Source organism: Papio anubis, chromosome 8 (genome assembly GCF_008728515.1).
Source record: "Papio anubis isolate 15944 chromosome 8, Panubis1.0, whole genome shotgun sequence".
Classification (NCBI taxonomy): Eukaryota; Metazoa; Chordata; class Mammalia; order Primates; family Cercopithecidae; genus Papio; species Papio anubis.
In genome coordinates, this window is record NC_044983.1 from 13,328,177 (window position 1) to 13,348,327 (window position 20,151).

General features: G+C 40.7%; 1 protein-coding gene across 1 annotated transcript in view; it reads right to left on the reverse strand.

Moving 5' to 3' along the window:
• SGCZ (sarcoglycan zeta) overlaps window positions 1-4,764 on the reverse strand; it is a 1,210,518-nt gene extending 1,205,754 nt beyond the window's left edge. Inside the window, exon 1 of the mRNA XM_017961783.3 lies at window positions 3,923-4,764. Within this exon, the coding sequence (XP_017817272.1) occupies window positions 3,923-3,961 (39 nt within the window). The 5' untranslated portion in view covers window positions 3,962-4,764. The remainder of the gene's footprint in view (window positions 1-3,922) is intronic.
• Between the last annotated feature and the right edge of the window lie 15,387 nt (window positions 4,765-20,151).

A 20,151-nucleotide genomic window follows, 5' to 3' on the forward strand; every position in this document is an offset into this window, starting at 1 on the left:
GACTACATTTAGTTAACTCAAATAAGTAAGATTATCCCTATTGAAAAGTTGTTTGATGTGTCTCAAGATTAACTATGTAGTTTGTAATTTTTGTAACCTGCAAAATAATTCAGAAAATATTCCAGAAGCACACTGCTCATGTTCTGCAAGTAGCAGAAAAAAACCTAATTTAACTTCCAGCCAGTCAGCCCACTAACAGAACAATCCTGACAGATAAATAAATAAAAGCTGGGATCTAACATGACTGCAAAAAATTATACTATACTCATGATGTATTTTATATTTTTGATCTCAAAGCAAGTAACAATTATCCACAAATACATTCTTAGCATCTGAAAGCATAACTTAATTGACAAATTAATACAGGTGAATTAGTACCCATATTTTAAAAGATGAGTAAAAGAATCAACAAAGTCATAGACTTTATCATAACCGTTTATTCAGCCTCAATGTCTCTTCTGAGTAAATCTTACATAAAGCAAATTTTAAAGTGTCCGCTCTAAAACTTAGTCGTCTCCTTTCCAGTACATAAGATCAGTAGTTTAAAACAGAGCAACTACAGAGCTAAAATAAAGGCTAAAGCTAGTATTTAAATCTCAACTGCTAAAAGGCACCCAGTACTCCGTAACTCAGATACTCCAGGATGGACAGGGCTTTTTCTAACATCAATATTCATTAACACCCACTTTTCCAAAGCAGCAACCCATATTTTGGATTGTTTGATGTTGTTTCTTCTTTAAAGTAAACACCAGGGCAAAATCCAGAGTAAAGTTTATACATTCATTGGACAGAGAAACAGATCAAAGGGAAAAGAACACACACATTCTTTGGACGAGAACTCTCTCCCTTTTCTTGATCTGTTTCATCAGGACTTTGTGGGCAGAAGAGAAGATGAAACATACTTACCTTCATTAGCAAGTTTTACACACATAACTATATTTCAGTTTTCCATCAAATAAACACTCTAATATGCATATTGTTTAGTTGTAGTAATGGCAGCAAGAGCTTAACAATTAGAGCTTATCTTTAGTTTAAAAGTTTGCAAAAGAAAACACTATTTACAATGTACAGTACATTTTATAAAAAATCAATGTTTGCACACCCAGCACGGCAAAAAATAAAAAAATTGTTAAAATCTCAAAGAGAAAATAGTTTATCCCAAATAAAGATAAGTTATCAGAATCTTTCTTTCTTAAAACCTGAGGCAAGCAGCTTCACCTAACAATGACACTAATCATCTAAAACTAAGCTAAACTGTATTTTTATAGTATTATGCATATTTATTTATGTAACCAACCCCAGTAAACTTTTTTTGTATATTTAAAGCATCATAAAAACCAAAGTTCTGTGTGGATGTGTCTTAATGTAAGCATTATTAGATCATAGGAAAAGTCAAAACATGCATATAATGCCAAAAACAAGTATCCTAGCTTTTTTCTTCCCTCTTTCCACTGATCACCCTGGGAGGCTCTTCAGCAAGAAGCCACCAGACTTACTTGAACTGGAAAGTCTAGAAAACCAAGCCAAACAACTTCACTGAAAAGAAGAAATCTAGACAAGTTATTCCACGTGCACTGCATTCATCTCTACAAAGTGTATGTATTTCAGAAGTATTCCACAGCTTTCGTATTCCACAAGTGTAGTCAAAACTGACAACACAAATTTATTCCCCAAACTGCACGATCTCAAACATTTTCTAATAAGGCTTGACGACATCTCCTCACTTGCCAGTTCTGACTCTCAGAAGTAGCTTGTCCTTGACATAATTTCTCAACAACCTCAATACATCCTTGTATCTAACATGCCTTCATTTCTTCCCAGTCATTGCCAACACACCACCACATGCCCAAGCCTTTCCAGTTCCCTACCCTCTGCTGCCAGGGCACTGAGTTCAGTACACTCTGATTATGAGGATCTCTGGATTATCTGTGCAGGAATAGTGACATTAAGCTGAGATCTTCTACTAATACTAGACAGAAGTTTCCCCAGTGGGTTTGCTCTTCTGCTGATTTTAACAACATTGCAGTGGCACTGGGGTTCAGACCGGGGTAAGTTAGGAAACTAAAGCGATTTCAGGGGAAAGAATCACCCCAAATCATTTTTCCCTTCAATTTTTTCTTAAGAACAACGCTCTCTTCTGTGTCATACCCTAAAGTTAACCAAAAAATAATCTGGATACTCCACCTCTGCATAAAATACAGATCCACAGTCATTTTCATACATTCTTCTTTGCATCTCAAATAAAATCCACCCCTTCATCCCAAGAGACTGGGATGCTTGGGAAAAAGAAGTAGGGAATCTTTGCAAACATAAAGGCAATGTGTCCTATGGGAGTAGAGCAGAGAGATAAGAGGAAACTTCTAGTCCAGGCCAAGGTCTACTGACTACGACCTTGGCAAAAACACAGAAACTTGTTGGCCAACTTTAAATGAAGCATGAAATCTGCCTCCTCCCTACTTCCCTTTCCCCAAGGAACTCAGTCTTAGGAAGTGGTGTTCTAGGTCTTCTGACTGCCCTCCTTCCGCCCTGGACTGCATCTACAATCAGTGGCAGGGTGATTCTAGCAGGTTCCACAGTTCTCTGTCCCTCCTTCCTTCCGCGTCTATGCAATCTGGGGCGCCCCGAGAACTGGGCTCCGGCGTGCTCCCTGGCCAGGGCACAGGACAGGCTGCAGATAGAGGCTTTGGAGCTCTGCAGGGGGTTTTGCAGCCTGCCTAGCTTGTCGGACAAACCCATTTCCTTGACATTGCAGGGCAAACCTCTACTCATTTCTCCAGCGGGTGGGGGCTGCCTAGACATTCTCACTGATCAAAGAAGCCAGAATCCCTCTGAACCTCTGAAATAGTAGAGCTTACCAAATGCCTAGGGGTAAAGAAGGGTGGAGGATTTCAATAAAAGAGGTGCTCCCAGTGTCGCCCCCTTTCCCGCTTTTTCGTTTACAATGAGCGGGACATTTAAAGTATTTTGTGGTTTGTTGGTTTTTTAAAGTTTTTATTTATTGTTTCTATATATATACATTTTTGTTTTCTTGAAAGGAAGCAGGCAGCGGTGCCCATAGGCAGAGGGGCGCGTTGTCAGCCCGGATGCTCCCGCCAGGAAGGCCCTCGCGGCCGAGGAGGGGACCCCAGAGGGAGAGGGCGCGGCGAGGGGACCCTGCGGAGCGGCGGGGGCGGGGGGCTCCCAGCGGGTCGGGGACCGAGCGCTGCCGGAGCCCCGCAGATGCCGCCCCTACCAGCCTGGCTCCCGCCTCCCCGCCCCAGTCACCCGACCTGCTCCCGCGCCTGGGGCTGGGGCAGGCTCGTCGTCCCCGGCAGCGGGGGACCCTCTCCAGCCCCAGCACTGCAACTGCGTGGAGGAAACCGTGCCCGCGGGCGGTGGAGGGGGAAAGGGGGTCTCACGAAGTTCTGGGATAAAAACGGGCTGTCGCTGCAGATGCCTCTGTCACGCGAATCTCCGAGCGGAAATGCACTGTCCCGGTGCCGGGCGGGGGCACAGGCGGGATCGGAGCCGGGGAGAGGAGGCAAAGTGGCGGCGCAGCTCGGACAACTTTGCTGGGAAAGCAGGTGACAGTCGGCAGAGCTGGCGCCGCTGCCTCCCCGGGGAGACGAGTCAGCACGAGGCGCAGGGTCTGCACCCCAAATGCTGCCGTCACGGACAAGGAGGAGGACGGGGTGGCCGCTGGCGGGACGAGCAGGCGGGGAGGGCGCCCAGCCCGGGAGTGCAGCCGGGCTCGGGAGAGCCGCCCTCCGTGTCCTCGGCCCCAGGAGGGGCGCCTGCGCCCGGGTGCGCGTCCCCCCAACGCCCCCTCGCCGTCCCGCGGGACCACCAACTACTCCGCGCCGCTAGAGGAGCCGCGGGAAGGAGAGGGGAGAGCCGGGAGCGCCGAGAAGCGGCCGCGACGCCCGCCCGGACCCGCACGTACCTTGAGCTCCTCAATGTCCAGGTTCGTTGATCTGTCCATGGAGTGCAACTAAACGAAGTGGAGAGGAACAGGGCGAGTGGCACCCAAAAACAATCTAGTCTTTTAGTTTCCAGCTTAAACTCAGCTTTATCCTCCTCCAAGCCCCGGCAGCTCCTCTCAGTCTCATTCTTCGTGGTCACGCCGCCTCCACCGGGTTAAAAATAAGGAAAATAAATAAATAATAATAATTCACTTTGTTTTACTTCCTCAAAGATTTAGTGACAGGTGATCTGTACCGCGGTGCAACACAGCTGAGTCGATTGAAACAGGGGCCAAAAGAAAAAAGGAAAAAGATATCCACTCTATTTAAGATTATTTCTTCTGCAATAAGCTTAGAAACCAGCGAATTGCTGCATCCCGAGAAAAAAAGCTGCTTCCCTGGTCAGCATCATGCGGCAAATTTCAAGCAAATGTGTTCAAACTGAAGAGAAGAGTGTATGATAAAAGCCTTCCTCCGTCAGGCTTACTCTGGTAGCTAATTTAGCTCCAGTCCCAGGCATTAGCAATGATCAATTTCCCTGGCAAGATAACAGAATCCCCGAAGTCCTGCATAGACTTAAAATATGTCTTGTAGCTGAGAGGTATTTTCTCAGTGGGGAAAAGAAGATAATCAAGTCAGAAGGGAACGTTCTCCTTTGAAGGTTATGCTAAAAGAGTTGAGAGAATAGGAGGTGGATCCTACGGAGAGAAAAGAGGGAGAGAAAGAGAGAGAGGGAGAGAAAAATTTTCCTCCGGCTTCGCTGTTTTACTGGCCTTCACCACCAGGTGACTGACTTCGCTTCTCTCTTCCCACAGCCGACACTGAGGGGATTTCTCTCATCTGTCAAAAAGCAACATTTCCTCTCCAGACAAATACCATCGCTGGGTCTTAAAGACTGCCCTCTGTCCGGAATCCACTAGGTGACAAGCATTTTAATTCATTGCGTACGTTGCTTCATCTTCTTCCTGCAGATCTGGGAGGAACATGCCTGTGTGTATCATCCACATGTATTTAAATATATTCACTTTAGATCTCTCCTGCTTTCAGCGTCAGATTTTTAAATTTAAAAAAGACTTTTAAAGACAGTGACAGATAAGAATATTAAAGGAAATTTCCTGGAATGATGCTTTTTGTGATAAAGCAGTCTTTTATTAGAAAATTGTTCTTTACATAGATTCTGACAGGTCAGTGCATTTAACTTGTAGGTTGTAGATTTGGGGAAAGGGTTTGTTTTCTTGTTTTAAATGTCTCTGTAAAAACTTGACTTTTGAAGGGTTTTAAAGATTTTTGTTTTATTATAACACACAAACTATTGAGACCTAAAGACGTTTACAGATTTGGAAAAGGAGCTGTATAATTACTTTAGTTTCTTTAAAAAAAAAGAAAAAAAAAGTCTTTCTTTTTTTTAGGATTTAAATATGCACATTCCAGTCTCATGGTCTCTCTCTAACATCATGTCCGTCCTCTCCCTCCCTGAATTCCAGCCACCTGGTCTACTGGTCCACCTGCCAGTACTGGCTCTTCAATTCCCAATCTTGCACCCTCATTAAGGACAGCTGTCTCTCCCCACAGTTCTTTATAGGTTTCACATTTATGCTTCTGACTAAAGTCACCTGAGCAGAGAAAAATTTTCCTCAGGTGAATCTCTCTGATATTCTCCTTTATCCTCTTGTCGTAGCAGCATTGTTAATTTATCATTATTTAATGTATGCCGTTATTATCCATTTGTTTGTATGACTCCTCCAGTAGACTATAAACTCTTGAAGGCATGCTCTGGACCGTTCTTATTCACCAAAATGTCCCAAGAGCCTAGCAGCTAATAAGCACACAAATGTGCATGGAACAGATAAATATGTGGAAAGAAACCTTTACAGTTAGTACTCTAAGGTCTGAAACCCTGATGACTCCCTCCTCCCCTCCCCAGCACCAGTGGGGCACATCCCAGTTTTTCTCCTTCTACTTTCCAGCTAAGCCTGGAGGTCTCAGCTTTCTCATGCAGCATGCGCAGTTCGTTAGTTTAAGCCTAGTCTATTCCATGCACTTGTCTAAGCTATCTTTCTTTTATACTTTGACTTGTGACTACAGCTTTTAAGGTTAACATCAAGTAGCCAAAAGTCCATAATGAGTAGGGCCAAATATCAAATTCTCATGATAAACTTCACGTGCTTATAAGACATAATTATTTTGCATAATATATGATGAAAAATAATAAAGGTTCAGGTTGAGAGTAGATGAACTTATATAAAACTTTCAACTCTAAAAAAGAGCTTCTCTTCTAGAAAGTATCAACAATTCAACATGAATAAAGATAACTACTAGGATGATGCAAAAGTAATGGCGGTTTTTGCCACTGAACGGCAGAAACCACAATAACTTTTGCACCAACCTAATACATAGGTTTTTGAAAGTCAGGTCTTTCCACATGAAATGATTTGAAATTCTCTGTCAACTAGTCATTGCCTAACTTTAGAAAATGGAATAAAACAAGCAAATTTATTTTCAACATATTAGCAAAGCGATATTATTTAAGGTAAGTTTTCAATTTGCAGTTGTGAAAATGTAGTTCAAGGAAGGTATCCGTAAAAATGTTGATGTTTAAATATTATTCAGAAAGGGAAAACTGCAGATAGTTTCTTAATATGACATAATATTATAGTTGAAAGAAAAAATGATATTGTTCTTAATAATTTTATGTGTGTGTGTGTATATATATATATATAAAATGACTAGCTTTAGTGAATTTTTTTTTTTTTTTGAGACGGAATCTCCCTCTGTCGCCCAGGCTGGAGTGCAGTGGCACGATCTCAGCTCACTGCAACCTCCACCTCCTGGGTTCACGCCATTCTCCTGCCTCAGCCTCCCGAGTAGTTGGGACTACAGGCACCCGCCACCGCCCCCGGCTAATTTTTTTGTATTTTTAGTAGAGACGGGGTTTCACCATGTTAGCCAGGATGGTCTCGATTTTCTGACTTCGTGATCTGCCCACCTTGGCCTCCCCAAAGTGCTGGGATTTACAGGCGTGAGCCAGTACGCCAGGCCTATCTTTAGTGAATTTTAAACTATGAAATTATATCCAACATTTGATGTTGACCAGACTGACAACATAAGCCAGTGGTCCCCAGCTGATACGGCTTCTGGGTCCCTACACAAATCTCATCTTGAATTTTCCCTCCCATAATTCTCACATGTTGTGGGAGGGAACTAGTGAGAGATAATTGAATCTTTGCAGTGGTTTGCCCCATGCTGTTCTTGTGGTAGTGAATAAGTCTCACGAGATCTAGCCTTTTTATAAGGGGAAACCCCTTGTGTTTGGTTCCCATTCTCTCTGACCGCCACCGGGTAAGAAGCGCCTTTTGCTTTCTGCCATGATTGTGAGGCCTCCCCAGCCACGCAGAACTGTGAGTCCATTAAACCTCCTTTTCTTTATACATGACCCAGTCTCGGTTATGTCTTTATCATCAGTGTAAAAACGAACTAATACACCAACGATTTTGGCACTAGGGACCGTTTTCATGGAAGACAGTTTTTCCACAGATGCATGGCAGAGGATACAGGGGATGGTTTCAGAATGAGACTGTTCCACCTCAGATCATCAGGCATTAGTTAAATTTTCATAAGGAGTGCACACCCTAGATCCTTCGCGTACACAGTTCACAATAGGGGGGTGCTGCCATGAGAGTCTAATGCCCCCACTGATCTGACAGCAGGCAGAGCTCAGGTGGTACTGCTTGCTAAGCCACCCACCACTCACCTCCTGCTGTGTGGCCTGGTTCCTAACAGGCCACAGATCGCCAGAGGCTTAGGAGACCCCAGACATAAGCTATAGAAACAATTAGTGATTTCCAAATCAGTTTCATATTTGGGTGCAATTACATGTCTATAAAGCAAGTGATTTCCAAGTCTTTCACTATTTCATGAATTCCCATGCCAACTCATCAGGCTGAATATTTCTAAAACCAAAAAAAAATTAGAATAGATCACAAAATTATGAATTGCTAAAACAGATTTATATAACCTTTTAAGACAATCAGGACTCAGTTTCACTTCATATGACATACGACTAGATGGGACAACTTTCAGAAAATTGAATCATTTTAAAGACATTTGAAATTAAGGCAATGGAAGGATGAGGAAGTGAATTGAGGAAAGGAATATTTTCTAGATGTCCTGAATCACAACTTCAGGACAAGGACAGTTACCCACGGCTGTGGAGGAAATTGTGCTTGCATATAATAGAGTATGTGAAAGGGGCAAGATTCAATTTTAGCGAAGATGTACAATTCACAGGCAACCTGCAAGAGCAATTACAACTCCCGAGCAAGGGGAAGGCAGTGTGGAAACACCTGCAGGTCATAAGATGTTACATTTCAGGGTCATTCGTCCCTCAGATACATTCATCGATGTCGCCTACCATCATAAAGTATTAGAGCAAACGTACCCCTGCCTTTATGAGCTTTTTTTCTTTAACTGGTTTACAGAAGTGGGGAACTTCTAAATACGTATCCTTTTTTCCAGTAGACAACATAATTTTTAATGATCACTATGGCTTAAAAGCACTGGAAGAGTTTTAAATTTTGTAGGCCTTTTTACTTCCCTTGTCTAACTCTCTTGCCAAGTTTACAATTTTATGCATTTATGTGGATTTCCATACTGCACTACATCACATGACCACATTTTATTTCTATTTTCTGAAATTATTAAACAGAATTAATGTATCATGATTCATTAAAATAAAGTAATAACTAATTCACATAGTTGTCACCAGTTTATTTCTAGTGATTAGCATTTGTATCCTCCATATGATCTAAATTCTTGCCTCGGAAAGGGATAATTTCTCAGAAATGTTACTATATATTCCATGAGGTTTTTAAAATTACTAAAAAATGCTGAAATACAAATTATTGGGTTGTTTTGACTTTTAATGAGTAAGATATGTAATTGTTAATATGTGAACAGATAAGGAAACACAAATGAGCCATTAACATTGTGATATAGTTATAAAGGGTATCGTTTGGCCTTTCAAAAAAAATTATCACCTGTTATACAGATGTACTTTTTTCTTTTAAAAATGTTGAAATTAAGTTTAAAAAAATTCTGTTAACCTTCAACCCAGATCATGCTTCAACTAAGGAAAACAAAGAAAAGAAAAATAAGATTAGTACCTCAGAGACAAGAGAGGGTAAATTATAAAAAGAATAAAAGGATGCAGACATGCCTGCTTGCAGCCAAAAATAAGTCAGAATGTGGAGTTTAAATTTCCAAAAATTTGAAACTGGAAGCATTTCTCTCTTTCCTTTATAAATTTAATGGGCAAAAATATTGGCAAATGTATATTTTTAGTTAAAAATTTTAACCAGCTACTTAGCCATATATGATTTCAAAGGCAGCTCAGGCATGAGAATACATATGCTTTGTATAGCATAGATTATAGTGGTCTATAAAAGATAATGAGGATCTGTTTTGCAGAATTTAAAGAGAATAGTGATTAATACTTCCAGTCTTAGAAGCATCAAAAAAAACCTTTATTTATTTATTTATTTATTTATTGAGACAGAGTCTCGCTCTGTTGCCAGGCTGGAGTACAGTGGTGTGATCTCGGCTCACTGCAACCTCCGTCTCCCGGGTTCAAGCGATTCTCTTGCCTCAGCCTCCCAAATAGCTAGGACTACAGGCGTATGCCACCATACCTGGCTTTATTTTTTTGTATTTTTAGTAGAGACGGGGTTTCGCCATGTTGGCCAGGCTGGTCTAATAGTAAAGTTCTTCGCCTGAAGGTGAATAAAAATTCTTTAGAGGTGTATTTTATTTGGTGTATGGTCGGAGTTTTAGAGCTAAATATTTCTGGACATTTGACAATTCTTTCCTATTTGTGCTTGTAAATTTGCAATGTGATGCTTTATGATGTGGGCTGCATGTTTCTCTTTCGTTTTATTACTGTGTTATAGCCTAACTGCTATGCATTTCTTGTTAGCTTTAATTCAAGTTTCCATCACGCTATTTGCAGTCTGTGTGTAGATTTGTTCTTATAATCTGCAAGAAGTTTAGCTTTTCTCAGGGCGGGGGCGGGGGTGTTAAATCTTCAAACTATAATTAGCAATGTTCATGACTGTGAACTCCAATAAATAGTGGTTTTTGACCGGGCATGGTGGCTCACGTCTGCAATCCCAGCACTTTGGGAGGCCAAGGCGCCACTGCACTCCAACCTGGGTGACAGAGTGAGACCCATCTCAATAAAATAATAATAATAATAATAGTGGGCCCGGCACTGTGGCTCATGCCAGTTATCCCAGCACTTTAGGAGGCTGAGGCAGGTGGATCACTTGAGGTCAGGAGTTCAAGACCAGCCTGGCCAGCATGGTGAAACCGTATCTCTACTTAAAAAAAAAAAAAAAAAAAAGCTGGGCATGGTGGCAGGGGCCTGTAATCCCAGCTACTGGGGAGTCTGAGGCAAGAGGATCACTTCAACCTGGGAAGCAGAGGTTGCAGTGAGTCGAGGTCATGCCACTACACTCCAGCCTGGGCAACAGAACAAGACTGTCTCAAAAAAAAAAAAAAAAAAGTCAAACCAAAAAACAGCAACAAAAAATTGTGACCTTACTATTAGAAAAAAGGAAAGCTTTTTTATACCATTTTCATACTGACGGTATAAGTTGGCTCATTTCTGTTTAATATCAGCTCGATTATTCGCAACATTAATCTCTATAATAGGCTTAATATTAATTTTTTGTGAGACAGAGTCTTGCTCTGTCTCCAGGCTGGAGTGCAGTGGCGCGATGTCAGCTAACTGCCACCTCTGCCTCCCAGGTCCAAGCGATTCTCCTGCCTCAGTCTCCTGAGTAACTGAGATTACAGGTGCTTGCCACCACGCCCAGGTAATTTTTTTTATTTTTAGTAGAAACAGGGTTTTGCCATATTGTTCAGAGTGCTGTTGAACTCCTGACCTCAGGAGATCCACCCATCTCAGCCTCCCAAAGTGCTGGGATTACAGGCATGAGCCACTGGAGTTTTTTAAACTAAGCTTTTGAAAGGAAAGTTACTTTTCTGGGAATATTTTATTTTATTTTAGCAGAAGAACCTAAAACTGTTATATCATCCCCCAACACATGCAGAAATGATAAACCAATGCAATAACAACAACAATAAAACCTTTATGAACTGTAAGCCTTTCCACGGGTTCTACTGGCATCAGTCCTGCAAGAAATGGAGTAGAAGGAGGGGCAGGACTGAGAGATGAAGACAGAGGGGAAAAAACTGTAATTGATACTAAAAGAAAGATCTTAATAGCCAGGAAGAACTGAAAGTAGTATTGGCTTTGAGTGGAGTATTTTTGCAGCAGCAAAAATAAAATCTAGGGAATTTGTAAGAAAAATACTTAAGGCGATTAAATTCTAAAACAGTACTCTTACTTTCAGCTGTCTTCTATTTTGGAAATTTTCCTAGTCTGAGGATGACAATGAATGATAGCACAAAACAGAAAATGGTCCGGGCGCAGTTGCTCACGCCTGTAATCCCAGCACTTTGGGAGGCTGAGGCAGGTGGATCACGAGGTCAGGAGATCGAGACCATCCTGGCAAACACGGTGAAACCTCGTCTCTACTAAAAATACAAAAAAATTAGCCGGGCGTGGTGGCAGGCGCCTATAGTCTCAGCTTCTCGGGAGGCTGAGGCAGGAGAATGGCGTGAACCCAGGAGGTGGAGCTTGCAGTGAGCTGAGATTGTGCTGCTGCACTCCAGCCTGGTGACAGAGCGAGACTTCGTCTCAAAAAAAAAATGATTTCTGTTTCTGGTCTGTTTACTTTAAGTAATTGATTAAATATAAAATTGAATTCTAAAGAAGATGCCATAACTAGATAATAATAATGAAATTTTCATTGAGTCTTCTTCAGCCCTGTCTTATTTGGGGGAGTGGGGTGGGATAGGGTCCAAAAACTTGCCAAACTTAAATGTTAAAGAGTATTTGTTGGTGGTCAGTTTCTTGTCATCATCAATATGTACTATTGCCATGGACATTTAGTAATGTTGACAATTTTCTCTAAGAGAATTTTATTCTTTTGGTAATTGTTAAATATTCTTACTGTATATGAAGTTCTTTGAAATCCTCCAAGGACATAGAATGAAAAGTAAAAGAAGTTATAATATTGTGTTTTGTAAAACTGTCATTGACTCACTTATAAGTGGTGCTAAACAGTGGGTAGGCACAGACATATGGACTGGGATGATAGACACTGGAGACTCCAAAAAGTGTGAGGGCGAGGAGGAGGTGAGGCTTGAAAAATTACCTATTGGGTACGATGTTAATTATTCAAGTGATAGGTTCACTAAAAGCCCAGACCTCATCACTTCACAATATATGCATCTAAGAAGTCTCTAAGAAGTCTGTACTTCTACCCTCTAAATCTATAAAAATGAAAATAACTGTTAAGAAAATTGGGGAGAAAAACATTCTCATTGACTTGCTTAAAAAAAAAGTCAGAAAGGCAAAATGAAGGATCATGGAGCTGTGAGTTGACTGGGATCATCTATCTTGCATGACAAACTATGTCTACGTCCAGTGGTCACAAATTGCTTCATGAGCCGTGGTGACTTGGAAGCCCCATGCAGTGTGATACTGCCTGGGTTCCTTTCACACTCTGCACATTGGTGACTATTTCGAGGAGATCGAGGTAGGGAGCATGTATTTGAGTTTCTTACAGCCTAACTATGTGTAACGATTTTGTTCCATAAACTGATACGCTCTTGATATTGAACCGAGAGTACCTGCCCCACAAACTGCAGCGTGACTAATGCCTTACATCAGAATCACAAGCAGTTTGCTAAAGAGCCCAGCAACATCTCTCTTTGTCTCAATTAAAATTCAAATTGGATATATTTTGGCAAAAACTTCTAGGCAGGAAAGAGTTCATTTCCACCATGTGGCCTTGTGGCTTCTTTCCTTATTATCTTTTTTTCTTTCCTTCGTTATCATTCAACTTTTCCTGCTCTGAATGCAGTCAACTCTACCTCCCTAAGATTTGACTTTTTTTCCCTGGTGCTCCTCAAAATATATCAAGATTACAAACTTAATATGGTTTGGCTCTGTGTCCCCACCCAAATCTCATTTTGAATTGTATTCCCATAATTTCCATGTGTTGTTGAAGGGACCTGGTGGGAGATAATTTGAATCATGGGGACAGTTTCCCCATACTGTTCTCACAGTAGTGAATAAGTCTCACGAGATCTGATGGTTTTATCAGGAGTTTCCGCTTTTGCATGTTCTTCATTTTCTCTTGCCACTGCCATGTAAAAATTGATTTTTGCCTCCCACCATGATTCTGAGGCCTCCCCAACCATGTGGAACTATAAGTCCAATTAAACCTCTTTTTCTTCCCAGTCTTGGGTATGTCTTTATCAGCAGCGTGAAAATTGGCTAATACAGTAAATTGTTACCAGGAGTGGGGCATTGCTGAAAAGATACCCAAATATGTGGAAGAGACTTTGGAACTGGGTAACAGGCAGAGGTTGGAATAGTTTGGAGGACTCAGAAGAAGACAGGAAAATGTGGGGAAGTTTGAAAATTCCTGGAGACTTGTTGAATGGCTTTGCCCAATATACTAATAGCAATGTGAACAATAAGGTCTAGACTGAGGTGTTCTCAGATGGAGATGAGGAACTTGCTGGAAACTGGAACAAAGGTGACTCTTGTTATGTTTTAGCCAAGAGAATGGTGGCATTTTGCTGATGCCGTAGAGATTTGTAGAAATTTGAACTTGAAAGAGATGAATTAGGGTATCTGGTGGAAGAAATTTCTCAGCAGCAAAGCATTCCAGAGGCAACTTGGGTGCTGTTAAAGCCATTCAGTTTTGTAATGGAAAAAGAGCATAAAAGTTTGGAAAATTTGCATCCCGACTATACAGTAGAAAAGAAAAACCCACCTTCTGGGGAGAAATTCAAACCAGCTGCAGAAATTTGCATAAGTAGCAAGGAGTCTAATGTTAATCCCCAAGACCATGGGGAAAATGTCTCCGGGCCATGTCAGAGATCTTCGCGGCAGCCCCTCTCATTATAGGCCCAGAGGAAAGAGTGGTTTTATGGGCCAGGCCCAGGTTCCCATTCTGTGTGCAGCCTAGGTACTTGGTGCCCTGTGTCCCAGTCCCTAGCCTTGGCAGCTTCCACATGGTGTTGAGCCTGTGGGTGCACAGAAGTCAAGAATGAAAGTTTGGGAACCTCCACCTAGATTTCAGAAGTTGTATGGAAATGTCTGGATGCCCAGGCAAAGGTTTGCTGCAGGGGCAGGGCCTCATGGAGAACCTCTGCTAGGGCAGTGCAGAAGCGAATTGTGGGGTTGGAGCCTTCATACACAGTCCCAACTGGGGCACTGCCTAGTGGAGCTGTGAGAAAAGGGCCATTGTCCTCCAGACCCCAGAATGGTAGATCCACTGACAGTTTGCACCATGTACCTGGAAAAGTTGCAAACACTCAATGCCAGCCGTGAAAGCAGCTGTGAGGGAGGCTGTACCCTGCAAAGCCACAAGGGCGGAGCTGCCCGAGACCATGGGAACCCACCTCTGGCATCAGCGTGACCTGGATGTGAGACCTGAGTCAAACGAAATCATTTTGTAGCTGTAATTGACTGGGCTGCTGGATTTCAGACTTGCATGGGCCCTTTAACCCCTTTGTTTTGGCCAATTTCTCCCATTTGGAACAGCTGTATTTACCTAATACCTCTGCCACCATTGAATCTGGGAAGTAACTAGCTTGCTTTTGATTTTACAGGCTCGTAGGTGGAAGGGACTTGCCTTGTCTCAGATACGACTTTGGATTGTGGGCTTTTGGGTTAATGCTAAAATGAGTTAAGACTTTTGAGGACTATTGGGAAGGCATGATTGGTTTTGAAATTTAAGGCCATGATATTTGGAGGGTCCAGCGGCAGAATGATATGGTTTGGCTCTGTGTCCCCACCCAAATCTCATTTTGAATTCTCTTCCCGTAATTCCCATGTGTTGTGGGAAGGATCCATTGGGAGGTAATTTGAATCATGGCGACAGTTTCCCCCACACTGTTCTAATGGTGGTGAATAAGTTTCACGAGATCTGATGGTTTTGTCAGGGGTTTCTGCTTTTGCATCATACTCATTTTCTGATGCTGCTGCCATGTAAGAAGTGACTTTTCCCTCCCACGACAATTCGGGGGCCTCCCCAGCCACGTGGAACTGTAAGTCCAATTAAACCTCTTTTTCTTTCCGATCTTGAGTATGTCTTTATCAGTAGCACGAAAATGGACTAATACAAAACTTTTCTCCTCTTCAAAGGCGATGGTTTTCTAAATGAATGTTCACATGAGTGGAATTTCTAAAAATCATAAATTGAACATGTTAGGGTCTTTATCTGTGATTAAGCCCTTTTGTTTTTATTTGTAAAGCACATATGGACAACGTGCGTGTTTATTACAGGTCTGAACATTACAGACAGAATAAAACATTTTTATGGATTTTTATTTTGATAATACATTTTAGAAGCAGTCTCAGTATATAGTGAATTGCAACTCATGTTGTAAAATCACCTTCATAATTCCTTATTACTATATTGTTCTTTTTTACATGGTACTATTGTAAACTTAAGTTTCTACCTGTTTTGTAGAAAACAGCAATATATAAATTTTCTATATTTTCATTAAAAACTAATTTCAGAAAAGTACATTTTTCAAAGGTGTTTTATAAATGTTTGTACATCAAGTACCTATAAAAATTGAGAAGTATTGTTTTTAAATTTCTGCCTACATTCGACTTATCCCTGAATTACCAAATGCAATTTCTGTCCATAATTACATGCCCAACAACCTTAACTGTTATGTGTAACATAAGAACTGGACTCAAAGATGACATTTTTATAGTTCCAGAAATAAACTATTACTTTTTTCTTTTATGATTAAAAACAAGAAAATGCCTTCTTAACTTTAATCAACTTACTTAAGTGTTCTTTAAAAACAAAAAAGGTAAAATTTTGGCAAAGTAATATTAAGAATGTTGAGACCACTAATTGAACAGAATCTTTACAACAACTGTGTGATTCAGGTTAATCAGTAACATTATTGAAAATCAATATGCTTGAAACCACACAGTTTTAAGAAGTGTGAGCTACTAAGCACATAGATTTTACAATATAATCAATAGCAGACAATGGAAAAAGCCGAACACCTCTTCTAGACAACCATAAAGGACATATACGAGGTGCCATAATCCAGTTTTAAGTGTATAATCAAGGATTGACAAAATCTCAACCTTTGCTTTAGGATTTCAGGTGTAGAAAAATGTGTTCATATTATTTTTACTCCCTCAAAACTTTTAATGTGCAATATGGTAGAAAGATAACTAAAATAGAAATCAGGAGACATAGATTATTGTCTTGGCTTTGTACTTATTAATTTGTGACTTTATGACTAGTCTTTTACTTCACATTTCTATAAAAAAAATGAGACTCTCTTAGATTTCTATAAAATAATGAGCAACATAGAAATTACAAGAGTTATAATTACTTTATATCATGCTTTTTAAAAGATAATGAGTTAAGTAAAATAACACATGTAAAATGCATTACCACAAAGCCTATTATGTTATAGATACTCAATAGATGTTAGTATATTTCCCTTTAAAAAACCTTCTCATTCTAAAAATCTATGATAAACTGTCATTTCCTCACAGGTTCTCACTAAATAAAAATATACCAACTATTAAGAGTTGCTACCTTTACTGGTAGGATTATTGTGAATTTTTGTTTTCCAAATTTTCTACAATCTGCATATATTAAGAAGTGGATTAATAATATCAATTGAACACAGATACCATAAAGAACACGTACTTCAAACTGGGAGGAGTTATTTGCAAGATATATAGCAGACAAAGAGTTAGTAACTATGTGTGTTGGTAGGGGGAGAGAGAGGTCACAAAGAACCTAACAAAAAAAAATAAGTAAAAGACTTGCACAAGTGTATCATGGAAGAAGTTAACCAAAGAGTCAATAAGCATATGTCCATTCTCATTAGTTACTCAGGAAAATTCAAATTAAATCTGTGTTCAATATTTTATACCACTCTATTGGCAAAAATGTTCAAATCTGACAACAGAAAGTGTTGGGGAGAATATGAAGCCACTAGAATACTTTCATAGTGTACTCATGTGACTATACATTGATTCAACAATAATTGTAAAGTTTCATTTTCTAGTAAATTTGGACCTACTCATAGCCTGTGATCCAGCAAGTCTACTCATAAGTCAACATAAATTATACTAGTTATAGCAAACAACACTCAAACTTCAGTGTCTTACTGCAACAAAGTTTTATTTCTTGCTCATATCACATACTGATGTAGCAAGAGTTCTACTCCACACAGTTACTCAATCTAGTAGTTATTCTGAGTCTTGAGACTTCTCCTGGATTACCTTCACCCAGTCAGGAGACAAGGGTAAAGAATAAATGAGGAGTAGGGAATTTTATGCAATAGACCTGGAAGTGGTTATACATCACCCCCTTCAAGATTCTATCAGCCTAAACTCAGTCAAATGGCTTGACCTAACTGTAGGGAATACTGGATAAGGTAGTGGAGTTTTGTAGAGAGAAGGGACAGGAGAATATGGATACTGATGAGCATTAGCAATCTCTGTCACAATTGTTCCTTTTGGTCACCAAATAGCTTCTTGCTTCCTTATTAACCACAAATAGAAGGCAGCACTGCCTTTCCAAGGAAGACCAACTCATCTAAACACTTTATCAAGCTCAGTGTCTAGGATCTCTGGCTTACGTGCAATCTTCTCCAGATATGGTCCTCAGAATCCAGTCACATGGAAATTAAAAAGACAATCAACTTTCTCCAAAACTCCCACATGTAAATGTGCAACAATGACAAGATAGCAGTGAGAAATCATGCCTGTTAAGAAAGAGGAAGAACTGGAGACGCCCAGTATTCAGTGACCTAGAGCCATTAGGAAGAACCCTTAAAAGACACTGCACAGATCCCTTATCCTGAAAGTAGAGTGTTCCTCGATTTGACCCTGATGTTAGCAGGAAGAACTCTCCCATCCAATGCTGTTTTACCTCCATGCTCTAGAACTTTATTTCGTGTTAACCATCCTCCTTGCCCACATTTGAAATGAGTGTTGGAGAGTAGGCTTTGCTCAGAGTCTGGAAAACTTTTGCAAGCCATTCCCTGCTGAGGTTAGCTTGCAAGTGTGTTAGTTCACTAGGGTTGCCATAAAAAGGCACCACAGACTGTATGGCTTGAACAACAGAAATTGATGTTCCCACAGTTCTGGAGCTAGAAATCCAGGATCAAGGTGCCAGCAGGTTTGGTTTCTTACTGGATTTGCAGGTAGCTGCCTTGTCACTGTGTCACTGACCTTTCCTCTATGTGTGCACCTCCATGATGTCTCTTTGCATGTCCAGATTTCCTCTTCCTACAAGCACTTTAGTCAGATTGAATTAGCCCTGAACGAAAGGTCTCATTTTGACCTGAATGCATCTGCTAAGTCCCTATCTCTGAATATAGTCTCATTATGCATTACTGGGGTTCGATTTCAACATGTGAATTGTGGGGGCGGGGGTTCAATACAGCCTGCATCAGGAGTCCAAAGGTTGTTTAGCAGTTGGAATATCCAATATTAAAGTTAGTTTCTTTGGCAGTGAAATTCCCTCAAGATAGGAGTGGGCATATGATCTATTTGTTTTTGTTTAATTTTATGTATCAGTGACCACACCCAAATTTCTTTCCTAGAATTCTTAGATATGCTTTATTTATTTGCTTACTATTCGATGCCTCCTTTGCTAAACTAATGGGTGATTTATGTGATGACATGGGACAGTAGGCTTGGGAGGCAGACACTCATCTCCATTTTCCCCCGAATCTGACTTTTATTAGACAGATTTTTTACTGTCCCTTTGCCATGCACAGCTTCTTAGACGTTTTCTCTCTTCCCTTATGGGTTCTAGAAGAACTGATAACTCCACCTTTGTGGTGTCCTAAGTTTCTAGACTGGCTCTGTTTCCACTGTTTTCCCTCTTAAATACTATTCTTATAATACCTTTTATTTTCTACTTTTAAATGTTACTGTAATACCCATAATAAAAGGCACCTAATTGTAGCAAACCCACCGTACACATTCTCTTTTCTAATCTTTATCGTCTTGAGCTGAAAGTTCAGCAGGTGAGTGATCTGCCTTCCAAGTTATCACTAGCAACCATCTTACTAGACTCTTGCCATGCTGTTACAGGGATCTCCAACCCTTTTTTTTTTTTTTTTTTTTTTTTTTTTGAGACGGAATCTCACCCTGTCGTTCAGGCTGGAGTGCAATGGCACAATATCAGCTCACTGCAACCTCTGCCTCCCAGGTTCAAATGATTCTCCTACTTCAGCCTCCTGAGTAGCTGGGATTACAGGTGCCTGCCACCACGCCTAGCTAACTTTTGTATTTTTAGTGGAGATGGGGTTTCACCATGTTGGCCAGGCTGATCTCGAACTCCTGACCTCGTGATCCGCCCGCCTCGGCCGCCCAAAGTGCTGGGATTACAGGCGTGAGCCACTGCGCCCGGCCAGCTCTCCAACCTTTAAAGCTCTGACATTCGATCCCTTGCTATGGTGACTGCTGAGCCAATGCCACATGTGAGGTCTTTCTGGTTAGGAGATAAGGAAAGAGAATGAGGATGGGATTTCTGGAAATAAGCCTGGAAGTGGTATACATCACTTCTCTTCACATTGCCTTGACCACAAGGCAATCACACAGCCCCATCTAGTTGCAGAGGAGGCTTAGAAATGTGGTACTGGTGCATGGCTTGAAAGGAGAGGAGAACATATGAGCACAGGCATTCTCTAACACAAGACCTTAGAGAAGCTTTTGCTTATTCATGGGTTGTAGTCAAGACAAAGCAAACAAAAAGCCAAAAAAAAAAACTCAAGTATACATTAACACAAGAACGGATACATACATATATACACACCTACATAGAGTCACATGATGTATACTTAAGCACAAAATCATGCAAAACTAAATAAAATATTAAGATGGTTAATATTTAATTATATAAGCATCTGTTGTAAAATTATCAAAAAATTCAAAGGGTTAGAAGATGTATGTGATGGGCACATTTCTTCATACCATCTCATGGAATCCGAGTTACTTAAAACTGGGAAGAGACCATTAAGATAGTGTAGGTTAATTCTCATTTTACAGGAAAAAAAAAAGATG